At 47.6% G+C, this 15904-nt stretch overlaps 1 protein-coding gene across 1 annotated transcript in view; it reads left to right on the top strand.

The window, feature by feature from the left end:
* The window catches only part of LOC145351171 (endothelin-2), a 43106-nt gene extending 27441 nt beyond the window's left edge, over window positions 1–15665 (top strand). Inside the window, exons 3-4 of the mRNA XM_080200851.1 lie at window positions 6804–6932; window positions 9611–15665. Of these exons, the coding sequence (XP_080056977.1) occupies window positions 6804–6932; window positions 9611–9722 (241 nt within the window). The 3' untranslated portion in view covers window positions 9723–15665. The remainder of the gene's footprint in view (window positions 1–6803; window positions 6933–9610) is intronic.
* The last annotated feature ends 239 nt before the right edge of the window (window positions 15666–15904 follow it).

Here is a 15904-nt window from a genome sequence, read left to right as displayed (position 1 = left end):
ACCCCACTTGGAGTACTGTGCGCAGTTCTGGTTGCCCTCACTACAGGAAGGATGTGGAAGCTATTGAAAGGGTGCAGAGGAGATTTACAAGGATGTTGCCTAGATTGGGAGGCATGCCTTATGAAGATAGGTTGAGGGAGCTCGGTCTCTTCTCCCTGGAGAGACAAAGGTTGAGAGGTGACCTGATAGAGGTTTATAAAATGTTGAGAGGTATAGATAGGGTGGATTCTCGGAGGCTATTTCCCAGGGCTGAAATGGTCGCTACGAGAGGACACAGGTTTAAGGTGCTGGGGAGCAGGTACAGAGGAGATGTCAAGGGTAAGTTTTTCACTCAGAGGGTGGTGAGTGAGTGGAATCGGCTGCCGTCGGTGGTGGTAGAGACAAACTCGCTGGGGTCTTTCAAGACTTCTGGATGAGTACATGGGATTTAATGGGATTGGGAGTTACAGATAGTTCTATGGCCTGGTAGGTATGGATATGATCGACACAACTTGTGGACCGAAGGGCCTATTTGTGCTGTAGTGTTCTATGTTCTATCTGCTGGATGGTGAATCTAATTGCCTCAGATCTTTTTGACATCTAGAAATCCCACGTTTCCTCGCCTCCTCCAATTGGGGATGAGTTTCAACTCTGTCTCTTGCTAACTTGGACACTTCAGCCTGTGAATTATCTGAACAATTGTGTTCTGAACCCAGCCAAGTGCTAACTGAGGAGGAGGTGAAAGAATTCCGGATACCTGATCCGCCCAATTCTGCCTCTCTGTCTGGCATTAATGTGGGGGGAGGAGCATGCAAGGCACCGCCCCATCTCATTGGATATTTCTCATTGGGTAGTAAACTGGTGGAGGTCCAATTTCTTTCCCAACCGACAGGCTTTGCCAGCCCAGAAGTTTCGAAACCACAATGCGTGGCGTACATACTTTCATGTTGCAACATGCATTACCTTGATGAAAGATACTTACTAAAAAATTGAAAAGCTTGCATTTACGGAGAGTATTTAATGACCTTAGAATGTCTCTATAATCAGTGAAGCCAACACAGCATAGCCCTGAAGTGTAGTCACGGTTGTAATGTAGGAAATTCAGCAGCCAGTTTTGTGCACAGCAAGCTCCCACAAACACCAATGTGATCTGGTTGGGTTGACCAGTATGTATTGGCCAGGTCACTGGGCCGAACTCTCCTGCTTTTCAACATAATGGTCATGGTATCTCCCAGGCAGATTTGTTCCCATCTGAAAGACGGCTCCTTGAACAGTGCAGCACTCCCTCAGTCCTGCATTGGGAGTGTCAGCTTGGGTAGTGTGCCCAAGTCTCTGGAGTGGGACTCAAACCCACTGACCCTTTGGACTAAGGTGGTAGCCAGCTGCCATCCTGAACCACAGTTCATAGAATCATAGAAACCCTACAGTATAGAAAGAGGCCATTCAGCCCATTGAATCTGCACCATCACAATCCCACCCAGACCCTATTCCTGTAAACCGCCCCCCCCCATTTACTCTACTAATCCTCCTGACACTAGGGTCAATTTAGCGTGGCCAATCAACCTAACCCACATGTTTTTGGACTGTGGGAGGAAACCGGAGCACCCGGAGGAAACCCACGCAGACACGGGGAGAATGTGCAAACTCTACACAGACAGTGACCCCGAGGCCAGGATTGAACCTGGGACCCTGGCGCTATGAGGCAGTGGTGCTAACCGCTGTGCCACCCGATCCAACCATTTACTTATAAAGGCCCCTCTTTGTTTGGACATACCCTCAGCAGCCATTTTATCTGTTTATGCAACATACTCCAATAATGATTCAATTAATTTCCAGACAATCGCTCAGCATCCTTACCTAACCACTTACCTAATCACCCTCCTAAAATTACTCTTATTTTGTTTTCATTCAAGATTGAAGGCATGGGTCATTTCAATAAGTTAAATTACTGCACAATTTTGTGAGTCATAAGGTTAGTTGTATAATGGGTTGCATAACGAAAAATGACGCAATCACAGAATATATATCGAACGTCACGCAATGACTTGCCGAACACTCTCAGCCACGGAACCCTGTTGACTTTCTAGAATACTGACGGAATCCCAAAAATACATCCTTATTATACTGAAGAGTTAAACCACACAGAAAAACATTATTGTGTAATCGATACAAAAATAAATTTATAAAAGTGTTTTCTATTTCTTACGCGCATGGATTTCTCATAACAAGAAAGTTCTCTTCTGTTAAACAAGCATTTCCAAGATTTAAGGTTTTATGAAAGGTAAATCATGTTTGATAGATTTGCTCAAATTCTTTGAGGATGTAACAGGGAGAGTTGACAGAGAGGATTCGATTTATTATTGTCACATATATTAGCATGCAGTGAAAAGTATTGTTTCTTGCATGCTATATACAAAGCGTACCATTCATAGAGAAGGAAAGGAGTGCAGAATGCAGTGTTACAGTCGTAACTAGGGTATAAAGAACTTCATGCAAGGTGGGTCTATTCAAAAGTCTAATGGCAGCAGGGAAGAAACTGTTTTTGAGTCAGTTAGTACATGATCTCAGACTTTTGTACCATTTTCCCGACGAAAGAAGGTGGAAGAGATTATTTCTTTTTTTATTCATTCATGGGACATGGGTGTCGCTGGCTGGCTGGCATTTATTGCCCATCCCTAGTTGCCCTTGGAAGGCAGTTGAGAGTCAACCACATTGCTGTGGCTCTGGGGTCACATGTTGGCCAGACCAGGTAAGGATGGCAGATTTCCTTCCCTAAAGGATATTAGTGAACCAGATGGGTTTGTCTGACAATCCATAATGGTTTCATAGTCATCAATAGATTCTTAATTCCAGATTTTTTTTTTGAATTTAAATTCCACCATCTGCCGTGGCGAGATTCAAACCTGGATCCTCAGAATGTTAGCTGAGTTTCTGGATTAATAATCTAGCAATAATACTACTAGGCCATTGCATCCTCGTGTGCGTGGGGTCCTTGATTATGCTGGCTGCTTTTCCAAGGCAGCGGGAAGTATAGACAGAGTCAATGGATGGGAGGCTGGTTTGCGTGATAGACTGGGCTTCATTCATGACCCTTTGTAGTTTTTTGAAGTCTTGGGCAGAGCAGGAGCCATACCAAGCTGTGATACAAGCAGAAAGAATGCTTTCTACGGTGCATCTGTAAAAGTTGATGGAAGTCATAGTGGACATGCCAAATTTCCTTAATCTCCTGAGAAAATAGTTGGTGGACTTTCTTAATTATAGTGTTGGTACGGGGGACCAGGTTGTTGGTGATTTGGACACCTAAAAACTTGAAGCTCTGAACCATTTCTATTTTGTCCCCATTGATGTAGACAGAGAAACCTATAAATGTCATGAATTTAGATTTCCAAAAGGCATTTGACAAGTGCCACAAAACTCATAGAATTGGAGGAAGTATGTTCGGATTGAAATCTCGCTGTCAGAAAGAACAGTAAAAAGTCTGACAACACCAGGTTTTAGTCCAACCTATTTATTTGATAATATACTCGCAAGCTTTCGGGTTAGCCCCTTCGTCTTCACCTGACGAAGGGGCTAACCCGAAAGCTTGCGAGTATATTATCAAATAAATCGGTTGGACTAAAACCTGGTGTTGTCAGACTTTTTACTGTGTTTACCCCAGTCCAACGCCGGCATACCCACATCATGTCAGAAAGAAAACAGAGAGTTGGAATAAATGGGTTCTTTTCAGAGTGGAAAGTGGATTAGTTCTTAGTCCATAATTGTTCACTATTTACATTAATGACCTGGAAGAAAGAACAGTACAAGATTTAATTTACAGATGATCCAAAGCTAGGTGGAAGGACAGGGTGTGATGGGGATACTATGATTCTACATTGGGATAGAAATAGATGGGCGAAAACCTGGCAAATGGAGTTTGATGTGGGGAAATGTGAGGCCATGAACCTTGATAATAGGAATCAAAAGGCAAATCATTATCTAAATGGAGAGAGACTGCAGGTGAGTGGAGTACAGGGGGATCTGGGTGTTTTAGTGTATGAATTACACAAAACTAATGGGCAGGTCCAACAAGTGGTTAAGAAGGCAAATGGCATTTTGGCCTTCATTGCAAAGAGGTTGGCATTTAAAAATAGGAAGATTTTATTGTAATTGTACAGGGTGTTGGCAAGGTCTCACGTGGAATGTTGTGTAAAGGATATCGGATATTGTTGCGTAATGTTGGATAATGTTGTGTAAAGGATATTGTGTAAAGGACATTGGAGGCAGTCCAAAGGAGATTCATTGGACTAATTCCTGGGATGAGACAGTTGTCATATCAAGAGAGACAAAATAATCTGGCTGTGTATTACTTGGAGTATACAAGAGTGAGGGGTGATCTTATTCAAATATAAGATCCTGAAGGGGCTTGACAGGGTAGATGGTGAGATGTTTTCACGAGTGGGAAAGTCTTGAACACAGAGACACAGCTACAAGATAAAGCACCGGTCATTTAAAACTGAAATGTGTAGAAATTTCTACTCAGAGGGTGTTAATCTCTGGAATTCTCTGCCCTGGAGCGTGGTGAAGGCTGGATCATTAGAAGTATTTAAAGTGGAGCTGGATAAATATTTGACAGATCGAGGAATAGAGAGCTATGGGGAAATGGCCCAGAAAAGGAACTGAGGTCAACAGAGATCAGTGTATTAATTACAGGGAAGACATGAGAGGCCTAGTGGCCAGTCCTGCTTCTGTTCCTTGTGTACATTTTTGTCATTTTTGATGGAAAGAGTGATAAATTCGTTTAATATTTGTATGCTGCTCAAGAGCTGGATTCTCATTTCACACACACACACGTACACACAAACGCACACACGCAAACACACATGTACACACATACACTCATCTCTCTCTCTCTCTCACAAACATACATACATCCCTCACACTCACACACCTAGACACTCACCTCTTGCAGTCTCACACACTCACCTCTCACTGTCTCACACACTCACCTCTCACTGTCTCACACACTCACCTCTCGCAGTCTCACACACTCACCTCTCGCAGTCTCACTCACCTCTCGCAGTCTCACACACTCACCTCTCGCAGTCTCACACACTCACCTCTCGCAGTCTCACACACTCACCTCTCGCAGTCTCACACACTCACCTCTCGCAGTCTCACACACTCACCTCTCGCAGTCTCACACACTCACCTCTCGCAGTCTCACACACTCACCTCTCACTGTCTCACACACTCACCTCTCACTGTCTCACACACTCACCTCTCGCAGTCTCACACACTCACCTCTCGCAGTCTCACACACTCACCTCTCGCAGTCTCACACACTCACCTCTCGCAGTCTCACACACTCACCTCTCGCAGTCTCACACACTCACCTCTCGCAGTCTCACACACTCACCTCTCACTGTCTCACACACTCACCTCTCACTGTCTCACACACTCACCTCTCGCAGTCTCACACACTCACCTCTCACTGTCTCACACACTCACCTCTCACTGTCTCACACACTCACCTCTCGCAGTCTCACACACTCACCTCTCGCAGTCTCACACACTCACCTCTCGCAGTCTCACACACTCACCTCTCGCAGTCTCACACACTCACCTCTCACTGTCTCACACACTCACCTCTCACTGTCTCACACACTCACCTCTCGCAGTCTCACACACTCACCTCTCGCAGTCTCACACACTCACCTCTCACTGTCTCACACACTCACCTCTCGCAGTCTCACACACTCACCTCTCGCAGTCTCACACACTCACCTCTCGCAGTCTCACACACTCACCTCTCGCAGTCTCACACACTCACCTCTCGCAGTCTCACACACTCACCTCTCGCAGTCTCACACACTCACCTCTCGCAGTCTCACACACTCACCTCTCGCAGTCTCACACACTCACCTCTCGCAGTCTCACACACTCACCTCTCGCAGTCTCACACACTCACCTCTCGCAGTCTCACACACTCACCTCTCGCAGTCTCACACACTCACCTCTCGCAGTCTCACACACTCACCTCTCGCAGTCTCACACACTCACCTCTCGCAGTCTCACACACTCACCTCTCGCAGTCTCACACACTCACCTCTCGCAGTCTCACACACTCACCTCTCGCAGTCTCACACACTCACCTCTCGCAGTCTCACACACTCACCTCTCGCAGTCTCACACACTCACCTCTCGCAGTCTCACACACTCACCTCTCACTCGTACACACACACACACACACACACACACACAGGCCATTTTACAGCTTGTCCAATCAGAGGCCAGCTTCTTGGTTCACTGGCTGCTGATAGGCTGACTGGTCATAGAATCATAGAATCCCTACAGTGCAGAAAGAGGCCATTCAGCCCATCGTGTCTGCACTGACCAACAAGCCCTCTTAGGCCCTATTCCCGTAACTTTACATATTTACCCTGACACTAAGGGCAATTTAGCATGACCAATTAACCCAATCTGCACTCCTTTGGAGTGTGGGAGGAAACTGGAGCACCCGGAGGAAACCCAGGCAGATATGGGGGGAACATGCAGACTCCGCACAGACAGTGAGCCGAAGCCAGAATTGAACCCGGGTCCCTGGCACAGTGAGACAGCAGTGCTAACCACTGTGCTACCATGCTATCCACGTGTGCCGACAAGGTGAAAAACTTGCCTTGAATTGGGCAGCTTTTTCAAAAATGTCTGGATTTAGCCCGGAACTCCTGGGGCTTCCCTGGAACCCCGTTTGGGAAATCCTGCCAGAGGGAATAGTTTGAGTCTGGATATGCTCTGTGATTGACTGCTGCTGGACAGATGTTTCATTGTAACTTCCACCCTCACAGCCAGGTGGTCCCGTATGGACTGGGCAACCCTCTGAAACGCCGGAAACGAGAGCTGGCTCGATGTTCGTGCACCAGGAGCAGCGACAGGCATTGCCGGACCTTCTGCCAGTCACCGACGAGAGCGCTCCGGTAAGTTTTAAAAGCCAGACCAGTCAGATTGGTACAGATCTGATCAGCTCTGCCCCGAGCACACTGCCTGAAACTACGCAAGCTTGATGCACTCACTTCACCGTGGCAACGTTTGCTGGGAACTTGCTGGTAATAGACGTGCAAGTCCAGACAGCAGCTTGAGAACAAGAGTAGGCCGTTCAGCCCCTCTAATGTCCTGCACCATTCAGCTGACTCTCAATGTTGAAGCGGGGGGAGGGTTCAGGGGGTGGGGGGGAATGAGTTCCAAATTTCCACCCCACTATTGAATGAATAAATGCTCCCTAGTTGCATGCCTCGGGTGGAATTTTTCCATCCTGCCCAGCACAGGGATTGTAACAGAAGGGAGGGGTGGATAGTGTGTTGGTGGGAGAGGGGGGCGATGACCATACAAAGGTCAGTTGACCTCAGGTGGGATTGTCCGGTTTTGGGATGAATACGGCTGGAAAAACCCCGCCCCGTGTCTCAAACCTGAGGTTTGTGCCCTCCGGAATCCTTAAGTACAGACGGAGACCATTCAGCCCATCGGGTCTGCATCGACCACAATCCCAATCAGGCCCTATCCCCCAAAACCCCACATATTTACTCTAGCTAATCCCCCTGACACTAGGGGGAGTTTAACAGGGCCAATCCACCTAACCCACACATCTTTGGAGTGTGGGAGGAAACTGGAGCACCCGGAGGAAACCCACGCAGACACGGGGAGAACGTACTATCTCCACACAGACAGTGACCCAGACCGGGAATCGAACCTGGGTCCCTGGCACTGTGAGGCAGCAGTGCTAACCATTGTGCCACCCTGCTCTGGATATTCCAAACCACTCACTCGCGCCACCCTTTGGGTAGGCGTTTCTCCTGCATTTTATATTCGATTTATTGGCGACTTTATATTCACGGACCCTCGTTCTGTTTTCTGTCTCACGCGTGGAAACATCTCTCCCCTCTCCGCACCCTCCCCCCCAATTCCCCACATCTACCTCAGCGAACCCATTCGCAATGCTACAAAACTCTGGAAGGCCACTTTCTCTTCTGACTTTTGGCAAATGGAATATTCCCCGTGCTCTGGTCCCTGATGGTAAGGTACCACGCTGAGGGGAGCAGTGGGAATATTTACTCAAACGGGTGCAAGTTATTCAAGAAATAAGTTCCCTGTTACTGACACCGGGGAAAAGATAGAACTTTTACTTTGAATCCTAGATTAGTCACATTCTACCACAAAAATGTGGAGATGCAGTGGTACCAGTCTCCTTGCCATCTGGATTCTGGCAATGCTTTGTCCTGTCTTTGGAGACACGCATGGATAATCAGCCAGGAACCCAGTGTCAACTCTCGACTTGAATATTCCACTGCATTCCTCCATCTGTCCGTGTTTCGTAAACTTGACAGAATCACTGCCACGGCACAGAGGAGGCCACTCTGCCCATCAGTGCTGAACGAGATAGCAGCTTGTGGCAATCCCCTGCCTTCTCCTCGAATCCCTGTAATTTACTCCTTTTCAGATAATAATCCAACTCCCACTTAAATGCACCACCCCCCCACCCCATCTCCCCTCAGGCAGCGTATTCTGGATCCTAACCCCTCGCTGTGTGAAAATACTTTGCCCTCATGTCGCCATCGCTCCTTTTGCCAATTACCTTGAATCGGTATCCATTGGTTTTCGATCCTTCCACCAATGGGAACGGCTTCTCCCTATCTATTCTGTCCAAAACCCTCATAACTTTGAACACCTCTTTCAAATCTCCTCTCGACCTCCTGTTCTCCAGGCGAATTCCTTCAATCTGGGATTGAAGTTCCACATTCCCAGATCCACTCACTTGAATCTTTTCCTCAATCTCTCTCTCATTCCACTTTAACATAAGGGCACTAAAACTGTGCTGTTCATATCACAACTCACACCAAGTTCTGTCCTCCAACACCCAAATGCCTGCTGACCTGTGCTGTTTTTATTTATTTATTAGCGTCACAAGTAGGCTTACATTAACGCTGCAATGAAGTTACTGGGAAATTCCCCTAGTCGCCACGCTCCGGCGCCTGTTCGGGTACACGGAGGGAGAATTTAGCACGGCCAATGCACCCTAACCAGCACGTCTTTCGGACTGCGGAGGGAACTGGAGCACCCGGAGGAAACCCACGCAGACATGGGGAGAATGTGCAGACTCTGCACAGACAGTGAGCCCGGGTCCCTGGCGCTGTGAGGCTGCAGTGCTAACCACTGTGTCACCGTGCTGCCCCACCGCACTGGCCACTGGTCTGGTAAAGCCTCAGTCTGAAAATTGACATGCTTCCCAATCCCTACAGGGTTTCATTATCCCCGATCTCTGTAACTGTCCCCAGCCCTACAACCCTTCAAGAACTTTGCACCCCCCCCCCCCCCCCCCTCCGGCAGTTCTGGTCTTTGTGCTCATTCCCAATTTTAACTGCTTCGCCATTAGTGGCCGTGCCTTCAAACAGCCAAAGCTACAGGGATTCCCTCCCTATACCTCCCCTCCTCTCCATCTCCCCCTCTCTCTGTCCCCCTCTTTAAAGACCCCTTATGTAGCTCAGTGTTGCACCTTGGGACATTTTCTACGTCAATGGCACCGTAGCCAAAAAAAAAAAGTGCTAAGAAATTGCATTTATATATAACGCTTTAGCAGCCAAAGTTGTTGTTGTTGTTGCAGACGCGTCGGAGATGCGAGCGTCGGAACGTCCCGGAAAGGAGCAGGGAAGCGGACGCAGAGATTGCCAAGTGAGGACGGCCAAAGAGGTGCCTTGTGGGAGTCGGAAAGCTAGAGGGGAAGCAATGTGGGCGTGTGGGAAGAAGTGGGGAGCGGGGGTTGGGGAGGGACTGGGCCGTTTCACCAACAGCAACAAGGGATGGGCCTCAGGCATCGCAGACCCCTCGCCCCCATCCTCCTGCCCCACCCTTTTGGACAGACACGTCGTTCTTACTGCCACGCGGGTGGCATTTTAGGGTTGGCAAGGTGAGATGACACAGCAATAAGAACTACCAAACAAAAAATGGCCAAGCATTAAAGACTCGTGACTCAGTACCAGAGCGTTATGACTGGATGCTTGATTTGGCTTCTGCCAACTGACTACGCAGCAAACTCAGTAGAACTCCGCAGACAAGCTGATGGCCTCAAAGCCCAACATGAGCACCATCTGCACAGCGTGGTTTAAAGCTAACAAACTCCAGGTGTGTAACATCCCCCGGTGAGGCTGGAATCTTGGACAGGCACGCAATCAGTGACTGAAGTAAATCACATCAAATCTCATTCCTCGTCTCACCCCATTGAAAAAAAACCAAAGGAAAAACAATTGCTCAGATCTTTCAATGAACGCAGTGTCCCTTTAAGGCCATTGGAAAATAAGAACATAAGAAATAGGAGCAGGAGTAGGCCATCTAGCCCCTCGGGCCTGCCCCGCCATTCAATAAGATCATGGCTGATCTGAAGTGGATCAGTTCCACTTTCCCGCTTTCTCCCCATAACCTTTAATTCCCCTGTCTATCAAAAACCTATCTACCTGTGACTTAAATATATTTAGCGAGGTAGCCTCCACCACTTCAACGGGCAGAGAATTCCAGAGATTCACCACCCCTGGTTTCTCTGCCAGTCTACTAACTACACCCACCTCACACATAATGGACTGAGAGATGGGATGGGAGGGAAAGGGGATCACACACCATTGAATCATTTATAGATCTTCACAATTACCTTTTTTTTCATAGAATCCCTACAGTGCAGGAGGCCATTAGGCCCATCGAGTCTGCACTGACAACAATCCCACCAGGGCCCTATCCCGCAACCCCACCTATTTACCCTTCTAATCCCCCAAACTAAGGGGCAGTCTAGCATGGCCAATCCACCTAACCCGCACATCTTTCGGACTGCGGGGTGTAAACTGGAGCACCCAGAGGAAACCCACACAGCCACGGGGGAGTATGTGCAGACTCCGCAGAGATGGTGACCCAAGGCCGGGAATCGAACCGGGATCCCTGGCGCTGTGAGGTAGCAGTGTTAACCAGTGTGCCAGCCATCTTCAATGGAAAATGATGACCGGTTTTCTCTTTCCCATGGGCTGAATTATATGAGGCACTGAATCCCTCACCCTGCTGCCAAAAACATCAGTGGTGGGCAATGAGTGCAGGGGTAGGGTGCACTGAGGGGAACGCGGACTGTCTCAAATCCACAGTTAGCTGAAAGGGGCATTTCTGCCCTTCTGGGTCAGGATGTCCCCTCTCGGAAAGTTGCCAACCCATCAGCGCCTGGTGGATTTCCAAGTGCCTCAGGGGGCATGTGGCATTGGATCATTTGGGTACGGTTGGGGTAGGATGTGGGGAAGGGGTGGGTGTGTTCTCGCCAGGTGCCAAACTGGCAGGTCCCGGGAAGTGGGGTGGGGAGAGGGTCTGAGGCTTGAGAGGCCGTGAGGGATGGCAACCTGGGCGTAGGAGCGACCCTCCTATGAGTCCAGGAGTTCTGTTAAAGCATGCCCCCCTCCTCCTCTCCCTCCCTCCCTCCCCCACCATCCAGCAGCCTGTCCATGGAAATGTGCTGGGCTGGTTACTGACCAAGGTCTCTCCCAGACCCTGTTAAACATTGGCAGCAGAGAGATAGGACCATCAAGTAGGAATCCGTTGCCTACTTAAGTTCTCCCTGATGCCTCTTTGGTGGGAACAGGGGCAGAGGGATGGGCTAGGGGTGGGGATGGGGCAAGCCAGCTACTGGATTTAACCAGAAGGAACACTGCTTTCAAAACTCTACAGGTGAGGGGGCATAAAATCCAGCTGCACAAGACTCTGATCCATCACTCCTGGGCAAATCAAACCACATTGCCTCCTGGTCCCACAATGCATCCATCTGAACCTTTCCACTCAAGTTTTCAAATCCCTCCATGACCTCAGCCTCCCTTCCATCTATCTTCCTCCAGCCCTACAAGCTTCTGAAGTATCTCTCTCTTCTCCATTTTGTCTCCTTGTGCATCTCTGACTCCCACTGCTGTCCCCTTGGTGATCGTGCCTTCACCTGCCTTAATCTCTGGAAGTCCTCTCTAAAACTCCCCACCTTCCCTCCCTCCTGTTTTGGTAAACCATCAACCTCCCTCTTCACCAACCTTTTAGTTACCTGTTCTCATGACTTGACATGTCCTGGTGTCAAATTTAGTCCAACCACGCACCTGTAAACCTCCATTTTACTAAGTTAAAGGCATTACATAAAATGGTGTGGTCATTATTATCTATCCTTCCTTACAATTGGAGTCTCAATTCTGCTGCTCATTTCTAACTGGGTATTATCCCCCCCTTGGCAAATCGGTTGTGCAGATCGGTAATTTTTGGTGTCACCGATTTTCACTTCCCATCATCCTTCCCACATGGAGGTTCCTGTTTTCCGAATGTTGTATTCCCACAGAAGGCGGATTGAGACTGATGACACAGCAGTGATGATGGTGAGGAATCCCAAACAGGATCATCTTCACCCATGTTTGTCCACACGTGTCATATTTCGCACTGCGTTCCCGCAAAAACACCATAATCGCGTCAACTCATTTTATCGCGGCTTGTCCAATTAATTGATAGCAGGATGGAGCGATGTCGCTTTAAACCGTCGATGTATGTTACTTTGCATTTTCATATCTAGAAGTTGTTGCTAGCACACTCGGAAGAACAAGCAAGTTCCCCTTCGAGCCCCGCACCACCCTGACTTAGGACTCTGTCCTTCACTGACACTGAGTCAATGACCTGGAACTCTCTTGGTAAGAGTATTGTGGTTATACCTACACCAGATGGACTGCAGATAGTGGCTCGCGACCACCTTCTCAAGGATAATTAGGGATGAATGCTGACCTTGACGGTAATGCTCACCCGCGAGTAACTAAGATCTGCCTGTCACTCTGTAATGTGCTCTATAAGAAGCTACTTTGCAGGAAGGTAGCACTGAACCCTGGGCTGGCTGTGATAGTGAGGCTTCACACATGAAGAAGTGCACAGTTACTCCACTTGCATCAGAAACTTGCAAGATCTTTCAGTCTAAAGATTGAGGAGTTCCAGAGCCACAGTTTTGTAAAATAGGTGCAGATATTCTGACAAATGTTGTGGCTAAATTGCCACACTGTAGAATGATGCTAATGTAACAAGCCATAAGCTTTTGCAAGGAAGATTACGGGCAGGATTTTCCACCCACTCTCATCCCAAAATCAGAAACTCTTGCACAAGGTCAATGGACCTTTGCTTTGTTTGCCTCCCCTCCCACCCCGCACAGGAAAATTCCCTCCTATGTTATATCCTTGAAGAAAATCTCTGCCACTGTTTTGCCCCTCCCCTGTTAGTGCCTGACTTGTTGAGTAGAAATGAAGGTCGGTTGTGTTGGCCAAGGGCTCCAACACTGTTGTGTTACCGGGCATGGGTGACTGTGTCTCTGAAGAGAACGGCTTACATTCAGAATCCCAGATACATAAAGATTAAATCCATCAAATTGAGGAATCTATCCACCAGCCCTGTATCCCAGGAGTGAGTGACCACCTGGTTCAAACATGAATTGTTGCAGAACTAGTGTTCACCAAAGTTCCCCATCTTGGAGCATCCAGGAACAATCTTCCGGACACTGATGAATGTCACCCAGGAGAAGAATCATTGAGGCAGTTGAACACTTCCACATTTAGCTGTTGGGCGATGGGAAGGCAGGCAAGGACATTTGATTTTGAGTTTGCAATTACCCAACTGAAAAGTCTGTTGGTCTCCACTCAACACCTGTTGGACGGTGAGGGTGGTGTGTTGGGCCTCCTCTATAAGGAGCATAAAAACCAGAAGCAGGAGGAGGCCATTTGGCCCTTCGAGACTGCTCCACCATTCATTTCGATCATGGCTGATCATCAAATTCAATATTCTGATCTCCCCTTTCCTCCCATGATCCCTTTAGCCCCGAGAGCTCCATCTAATTTCTTCTTGAAATCAGACAACGTCTTGGCCTCAACGACATTCTGTGGTAGTGAATTCCACACATTCACCATCCTCTGGGTGAAGAAATTTCTCCTCACCTCAGTTATCCCTTATCCCCAAACTATGACCCCTAGTTCTGGACTCCCCCACCATCGGGAACATTCTTTCTGAATCTACCCTGTCTAACCCTGATAGAACTTTACAAGTTTCTATGAGATCCCCTCTCACTTTTCTAAACTCAGTGAGTACAATCCTAACTGACTTAATCTCTCCTCATGTGACAGACCTGCCATCTCAGGAATCAGCCTGGTAAACTTTCACTATACTCCCTCTATAACAAGGATATCCTTTCTCAGATAAGGAACCAAAACTGCACAGTATGTTGGGGGGGGACTCAAGATATTTTGATGGGAGATTTAGAGTGGGTCGCTTTTCTCTCTGGCTTGTGGAGCTGTCTGACGGTTGTTCAAAATTTTCTTTGACTATTTTAGTTCGGTAGTTGTTGAAATATTGAAGGCTGTTTGACGGACAGACAAGTTTCATCCAATGGGATAATGAAGAGTCTGACCCTTTTCTGATTGGCTGTGAGAGGGTAGAGATCCATGAGGTTAGTTAAATCAGTGGCCAATGGCAAGAGTGTGGGGGCGGAGCTCGGATGGTGGATCATGTGACTGCATTTCCAGGCATTCATTCATAAAGAGTTGGAAACCCGGCATTACTTGAAGCCATTTCCGGGAGTGGAGTTAAAGTAACGGGGGCGACATTTTGAGATTAAGAAAGCAACGATTGAAACAGGGCAAGCGATGGTCTGGTGATATTATCACCAGCCTATTAATCCAAAAACTCAGATGGTGGAAAGGAAACAACCTTAGTGTTAAGTGCATGCCACCCTAAGAAAACTGATAATACCCCGACGGGAAATAAATGAGAACTTAGCAGAAGCTGAAACCACATGGGGGAAACCTGCAAAGTGTTTTCTTAAATTACTGTTTTGAAAAGTACTTCATTTTTTCTCAAACACTTTGGGATATCCTGGGGTTGTGAGAGGCACTATACAAGTCTAAGCCTTTCTTTAAATCCCTAATTCCATTAGTTATGTTGCTTGATGAAATCCTCATCTGCTCAAATGTGCTAACACTGGGTAGAACCCCAATACGTATGGTCCTTATGATGGCGGGGTTGACCCAGTATGACATCTCGCGTGCTTGTCATACCTTCTGATTGACAATTCTAACCCAATCACTCAACAAAGCAGCCGAATACTGTGAGGTAGTCAGGGCCACGAGCTGGAGTCTGGTGGAGGAGATGTTTGCCAATCAGTACAGGACTTGCATCACCCACACTGCCCACTCCTGCTGGCTGACCTGCCCCTTGGATCTCCTTCTTGGACAGAGAGACATTGAGCTGGGAAGGGGAGGGAGGGAGAGAGGGGGGAAGAGGGCTTTGCCCATGAAATGACAAGGATCAGAGAATGGATCACTCGAGGGCCTCCCGTTTCTCAAGACTTCCTCAGTGGGAAGGGCCTGGCTGAATTCTCAGTCAGAGAATCACAAGGAGGCAAGTTTCATTTCTCAATGCAAATTTTCCAAATTAAATGCCACCAGCAGAAGCAATATCCCAGGTTAAAGAGAAAGTCAGTAACACAATGGAAACCACTGTTTATAGTGCAAACTTATCGTTTTTGTACATATCCTTATTTTTTTCTGTTGTACTTGTTTTATTAAGATAGATATTTGTAATTGCTATTTGAAGTTGTTAATAAAGTATCTATGTCCGTAAATAAATTGTCCTTGGGATGATTTATTTCTCTGATACAGATAAAGCTACCAAAGCAAAGGGCCTTTTTCAAATCTTTGGGCATTTATTTTGCGTGACTCATTCTGAGTGCTACATTGCCAGAGGTGCCAGTTTGCAGATCAGATATTAAGCTATGGACAAGTTCTCAGCTGGATGTACAAGATCCCGTGACTATTCCTGAAAGGGCAGCAGAAGCCTTGATTCCCTGTCAACATTTATCTCCGGACCAATAGTGGTCAAC

This window comes from Carcharhinus amblyrhynchos, chromosome 12 (genome assembly GCF_965287045.1).
Source record: "Carcharhinus amblyrhynchos chromosome 12, sCarAmb.v2.hapA, whole genome shotgun sequence".
Classification (NCBI taxonomy): domain Eukaryota; kingdom Metazoa; phylum Chordata; class Chondrichthyes; order Carcharhiniformes; family Carcharhinidae; genus Carcharhinus; species Carcharhinus amblyrhynchos.
The sequence above is the reverse complement of the archived record's forward strand: the minus strand, read 5'-3'. Positions and strand labels throughout refer to the sequence as shown.